Source organism: Aethina tumida, chromosome 1 (genome assembly GCF_024364675.1).
Source record: "Aethina tumida isolate Nest 87 chromosome 1, icAetTumi1.1, whole genome shotgun sequence".
NCBI classification, from domain to species: Eukaryota; Metazoa; Arthropoda; class Insecta; order Coleoptera; family Nitidulidae; genus Aethina; species Aethina tumida.
This window is the reverse complement of record NC_065435.1, coordinates 36,170,898-36,177,784: the sequence shown is the minus strand read 5'-3', so window position 1 is coordinate 36,177,784 and position 6,887 is coordinate 36,170,898. Positions and strand designations below refer to the sequence as shown.

At 29.4% G+C, this 6,887-nt stretch overlaps 1 protein-coding gene across 1 annotated transcript; it reads right to left on the bottom strand.

The window, feature by feature from the left end:
• Positions 1-243: 243 nt before the first annotated feature.
• LOC126265272 (uncharacterized) lies at positions 244-1,145 on the bottom strand. Its single transcript, XM_049966165.1, has 5 exons — positions 1,069-1,145; positions 835-1,011; positions 495-776; positions 327-430; positions 244-259 (listed from the first exon to the last, which is right to left on the bottom strand). The coding sequence occupies exons 1-5, from the start codon at positions 1,126-1,128 to the stop codon at positions 244-246; spliced, it is 639 nt and encodes a 212-aa protein (XP_049822122.1). The 5' UTR covers positions 1,129-1,145.
• Positions 1,146-6,887: the final 5,742 nt, after the last annotated feature.

The following is a 6,887-nucleotide window of genomic DNA, read 5'->3' as shown; positions in this document are numbered from 1 at the left end:
CCATATTGAAACGAGCCATTATATTCATAAAAATTTCTGCTTTATTGTTGGTTTCTTTATCAAGAAGTAAATCAGCCTTCATTAATAATTGCTCAATAGCACCAAAAAGATGGTGATGCAGGCCAGAAGATATAAGTTGAGTTGTTCGATCATTAGAAACGTCTCCAGTATTGGTGCACAAATACTGTTTGCAAGCACTGTGATTACCATAAACGTGATATATTGTATTTCTAATATCGGCTCTTAGATTTTCTGGATCCTGCGTATTTGCGTAAATTGCAGATTGAACTGATTTATTTAGTTCATTAATAGTATCGCTTTTTAACATCTTTCTGGCGTCAACAGGGACCCCTTGAGAATCTTTTTTAATTTTGTAAAGGTTTTTACTGAAATTTTTTAATACATGGTTCATGCATTCAATTTTAACAACCTAAAAAGTATTGTGTAAATATTTGTAAAACTTATCTAACTATTATTTTATATTACAAGTTTACCTCGTGTCCATATGGTACCTTTTCTTTAATATTTTTAAAAACTGAGGAATCACCATCTGCAATAAATTTTAAGTATTTCAACCCATGCATTTCTATGCTGTTATTAAATCCCTCTACTATTATATCCTGTTCCATTGAAGATGATGAACCGGACCAATTTTTAAAACAAATATGTGTTTTAGCAGCTTCATTATTGTTTTCGGCTCTAGCGCAAATACAACAGTATTTATTCCTTACACCTACGAATAATACTTTTCCTGTTGTTTTCCCTATTATAACAGCCTACAAATTATAACATAAAATGTTATTTGTTACATATCCGAATATATTATAAACTTACAGCTCCAGAATTTGCATTATACGTATGTCCATAGTTTCGTTTAGACCATCCTCCATCTAAATATCCATCAGTTATATATGGAATGCCATGTGAATCTACATGTCCTTCCTTAATTGCAGCTTCACGTTCTAATTTTCCAGCTTCTTCCAAAGCAAGCCATAATGATTCTTTCCATACCTATAATATTTCATGTATAAAAACAATAAAAATTTCAGTAATGGTACTATAACACACCTGATCCAATTCATTTTGAATTTTATAATACAAATTTTTAGATAAACATGGAATATCCATTACTTTCAATAATTCCATTAAATGTGCGTAGGTGCTTCCTACTGAAGATGTTCCCCATACAGCTGCTCTATTAATTTTGGACCTTGTTTTCGGATTTTCTGTTGAAACTGATACTTCTTTGTCACAAATGTTGCATTTTAAAATAAATGTGCTTCTTAACCCCCATCGCACTTCTTTTAGATAAATTAATTGTCCACCAGTGCACCTCTTGTTGTGTTGTACTTGAATTTTAGTTGTTATATTTAGGAAGTATCTGATATCTACAATTCGATAACCTGTCAATGAATTGATTTCAGGAACAACTTCTATATCCAAAGGAAAATTTTCAATTCTAAAATAATACTAATTAAGTCGTCGCCGTCAGAAATGGTTTCCAAAAAAGATGAATTTTGCCAATTTGAATAAAAACCTACCGTTCATATTCTTCATTTATTTCTGAAAACGTTTTTCTTTCACTTTTGCATGGGGTTAAATTAGACTTAGTTCTACAGAACGTAACGGGGTTGTTGTACCACATGGACTAAGAGCTTCTTCGTTTGGACGTGAATTGAAAATATTATCTAGTATCTCATTTAAAATATATCGGGAACATTGGGTAGATTCTTTATAATTCTCAACTCGTTCTAAAAGTTTATCCACAATATATGATCCTATTTTCTCTACTTCCCTTTTTCTTTGTACATTTACTTGAACTTTTGATTTTTTTCCACGTCTCTTAGTCCAAGAAGCAAATCTACGCGATTTCGGCATTTTCTAGAATTAATATTGCTTTTATTTTATTATTGTATACTATTATATATAAATACATTATAATATACAATGGTTCATGCTTCTTTGATTTTAAATTTCATAATTATGTGTCACTTGATATTCCAATTTTATAAAGTTAATTTAATTACATAAATTCGACCTTGGGGTGGTAATGCCATTCTGCAGCCGACTATATACTATATATGTAATAAAAATTTAAAACTATGATATTTATATTAAATTCACTAAATTCGATTTGAAATAAACATAATACATTCTTCAAATAAATCATTCTTTATTCATAATTTCACTGGGAGAAAAACCAACAACAAACAATGAACATGGAATATAGTTGCAACCAATGGAAAACCAAGGACACAAAAATATGAAATAATATCAAAATTGTGACATATACAAGTAAAAATCAATTAATTGATGACATGAATTAACAAATATATATATACTAAACAATAATACAGCAATATAAATCAAAAATTGAATAAAAAACTTACCTTTAAGAGTTTACAATAAATTACACTTTGGCTCACGACTAAAATAAGACTAATTTGTTTCTTTGTTTGAAACTGTGACTGTTTCTTCAACCACCAAAACTGAACTAAAATTTCTGGCTCGTTTTAAATGTATACTGAATCGCACCCCTCTCATTGACCATTTAACTCAAGTACTACCCGAACAGAAAAATTCCATCCGTTTTGTTGATGTTATCACATTTCACTTAAATTTCGACACAAAAATACACGCAAGTCACATGCACTGGTTTGTATCACTCCTCACTCTAAGGGTGCGAAAGTAATTTTCGTGGCGCCAAGAGTATGTACTAAATGCAAATTTAGAGATAAGGTCACTATCCTACACAATCAAAATCGAAACAATAAGAATCGATTAAAGATTAACTTTGAGATCATTTTTTTAAATTAATAATAGATTGTAAATCGACATCCGTATTTGTATATCGTATTTATTATATTTGTTTATATGATAAAATGTGATTGGTTTAGAACTAACTATACGACACAAACCCCATTAGTAACTGTATACATTATTATATTTTTCATATATATTATTGTATCATATATTAATTTTATATAATTTTAATTAATAAAAATATATTAAGAATTCATTACTATTATAAATTTCATAATCTATTTACAACCAATAAATTCGTTATAAATATGAGATCTCGAGTGCGGAATGTTTGTTTGATTTCGTGGCGGCACCACATTACGGGCTATGTTTTGTTTTGCGTCCTTTTCTGACCGAAAATGCGATTCCTTGTCTAGTAAACGCCGCTGTTAAGTTAAACTAAGCAATTTTATTTGTAAAGTTAAGTTATATTTAATTATTTGTGAATCTCATTTATAGTCTTCCAGTGTAGGTTGAAATATAAGGATGAGATTGATTCGAAACATTTCTACCGTCAACAATATTATATCAAATCGAAAAATCATCACGATATTCCTTTGCTCTGTCAGTTTGCTGACACTGTGGATTAAAACGAATAGAATTATAAGAAAAGATATAACTGAACCACAATTTGGTGAAATATTAATACAATATAAGAATCAAATCAAGTTTTGCTTGGGAGAAGACAACTTTGTTCTAAATTACATACTTGTGACATGTGTCATAAGGAAACGTAATCTTAGCAACATAAATGTTATTTTATTTTTTTACAAACAATTGGTTGCTATTGAAGCTTGAAATAAATGTCGACGAGAGATCTGCAACTGATTTGATTTCAGTGACTCTCAGGGCACGTAATATAAATATTCAGACAGGAAGTTGCTATTTTTGTAACTGTTTAAATATTTCACCTTTTTAAATCAACAGTAAATTCACGTAGGTGATTCTCTCAGCTTGAATAACTGAGCGACAGATTTCAACTTTGCACTTTCTTTTTCACCATTGGTTATCACCCTCAAATGATATACTAATCTTTCCACATTTGATACTTTTATATCGCACATTATTTAGATTCTTCATGTCTGGATGACAAATTCAAATAATATCAACACAATTCATAAACCAAATCATAAAATAGTGATTACTATTTTACAATTTTCTGCGTAAATATTGATTTGCAATCTTAGTTCGGTTGAAACTTATAATTAATGGCTTTCAGTTCTGCTAAAATTTTCATCTACTTTGGTGCATATATATTTTTGGTGTCTCCATATTTTCTTGAGAGTATGCGTGATTTGACAACACACTGACAACATCGAGAACTAAAGTTGGAATATTTTTGCTCTGCTTATTCGCTGATCATTTAATCGCGATACTGATCATAGAAGATCATTTTATACTACCACACATCGCGGAGCCTTGTATCCTATTAAGCAGTATTCTTCTAAAATATCTGTAATAATGATAATAATATCATAAATGAAAAAAAAGTTTATGCTCCTATAGACATTCAAGATAAAGTAAATTGTGTTTCACCTCTTGAAAGTATTTAAAGATTTTTTAGAAAAGTACTACTTAATAGGATCCCAGGTTCCTATAATCGCGATTATAAATCAGCAACTAAGGCCAAGTTGTCCAATTTGTCAGCTCTCAAGAAAACGTGGAGACACTTAAAATATATATGCACAAACGTGAAAATTTCAGCAAAATTACATATGATAGAGCTATTAATTATAAATTTCATCTGAACAAAGATTGCAAATCAGAAAATTGTAAAGTAGAAATCACTTTTTCATGATTTTGTTAATAAAATGTGTTGACATTATTTGAAGTTGCCATCTAGAGATGAGGAATCTAATTAAATTTTGACATAAAATTAGCAAATTTGGAAAGATTGATATCTTAGTGTTGTTTGAGGGTAATAATCCAACCAAACGTGATAGAAAAAATTCAGTACCTAGTTGAAATTTGCCGCTCACTAATTCTTGCCTAAAGAATCAACTACGTGAATTATCTTTTGATTTAAATAGGTGAAATATTTAAACATTTACAATAATAGCAACCTACTGTCTGAAGGTTTCGATTACGAGTCACTGAAATCAAATCAGTTGCAGATCTCTCGTTGATATTTATTTTGAATCAAAGAAATACTGTCTGTGATTCTGCATATAATTAACATGTGAATAGAAATTGTTTTTGTTAACATTGTTAACTTTATACTTAAATGCCGATATATATTTTGTTACTAAGAGAGGTGAGGGATGAAATTGAAAGGAAGATAACTAGCCTGATGTATACATAAATAAAATTTTAATTAATTAGTAATTACAAAAATAAACGGACATTTGGGAGCGAGTATTGGATTGAGTAACGTTTTGCAGACTTTCATGTTTCAATAGAAACGAAGGAAGTTTGTTTGTCAAATAAAAGAAAATAACAATTATGTTGCTAAGATTACGTCACCTTATAGCATGTCACCCTGTCCAATTATAGGCAAGAGTTATGGTTAATTCAATTAATCCTAATTCGAAATATGTAGTTTAGAAACACGTTGTCGTCTTTCAAGTAAATTTGAATTGATCTTGCATTGTATTAATATTACATCAAGTTGTGGTTCAGTTATATTTTTTGGTATAATTCTATTCGTTTGAATCCACAGTGTCAACAAATTGACAGAGCAAAGAAATATCGAGATGAGATGAGTTATACTAAATGGTAGAACTGTTTCGAATGAAATTCTTCCTTATATTTCAACCTACACTAAATGACTATAAATGTGATTCCCAAATATTCATATATAATATAACTTTTCAAATAAAACTACTTTGTTTACCTTTAAGTTATGTGGTTAATTTAATATAAGTTTGGTTGTTAATAAATGGATTCGACCCATTGTCGATTTTTTTAACCTTCAACTATTCAGTGGAGGTACTTAAAAGTTATATGCAACATATTTTTTTAGGAAACACATTTAGTGATTACAGTACAGATTAAAATTTAAGGAAGAATTACTTCGGCACTAATCTAAAATTATAATTGTTATAAACAAGCTTCATTCTCAGATGATAGATGAGTTGAAACCTAGATCCACACTATGGAAACATTTCCATAAAATGAAAGTACCTGCTATATACAGAGATAGATATGTGGAACTCCAACGGGAACATTCTAGACCTCAACCTTTTTGGTAGAATTTTTGAAGACGGAGTCTTGGTAATGCTGTTTTCTTCTTTATTGTGATTTTTTCTTGTACTTTTTTCGGATTTTTTGGATTTTTTTTCATATTTCATAGCCTCAGAGAAAATATTTCCCGATGTCATCAGGTTTTGTCATGGCTCATTTCATCTTCATTTATATGATGGTAATCAGCCTTTCCATGTGACCGTAACTCCTCGTGCCCAACGAATCGTCAAAATACCTTAAAAAGGATATATAAAATTATTAAAGATTAATCATATTATATATACCAATTTTATTTGTTTTTCATATAAATTAAATAATTTAATTGTGTGTGTTTTAACATAAAATATGTCATTAGTTATAAAAATCTTGAATGCAGATGAAAATTATACTTACATTTAAATCCAATTCTTGGGCCACTAGAATCTTTACATCATTTGCCTTTTGCATCGTACTTTAAGATTTCAATCTTAATTTATTCTGAAAACAAATTAATTAGGTATTAATGTGTTGTTATAAGGAGCGTCATATACATGAAAATACTTATTCTTTGTTTAGTTGGGAATTCCTGTAAGTAAATTAATGAATTTAGACAAAAATATTCCCTAAAAATAACAGTTTGATACGATCTGTTTCATTTCTAGCATTACTATACACAAGTATTTCTTCCGATTATCATTTCCAATGAGGCAGGGACTCATTAATAAAAGCGAGAATATTTAACTAATAATTTTGAATTGAAGCGTAGAAGCAACTTCAGGGAGATGTGGTTCGTATGAAATAAAACTTGGAACTGATTAAAGTTTGGTGGTAAACAAGTCCACCTGATTTTATGAACAAAATTGAAATTTGTTTATGGGAACGGAATTCAAATGTCTACAAATGAATAACGAATAGTTAATGTT

Coding starts and splice junctions, on each gene's coding strand:
- LOC126265272 (XM_049966165.1), bottom strand. CDS start 1,128: ATGGATATTCCATGTTTATCTAAAAATTTGTATTATAAAATTCAAAAT. Junction 1,012..1,068: donor TTCAAAATGAATTGGATCAG/GTGTGTTATAGT, acceptor GAAATATTATAG/GTATGGAAAGAATCATTATG. Junction 431..494: donor AGGTACCATATGGACACGAG/GTAAACTTGTAA, acceptor AATACTTTTTAG/GTTGTTAAAATTGAATGCAT.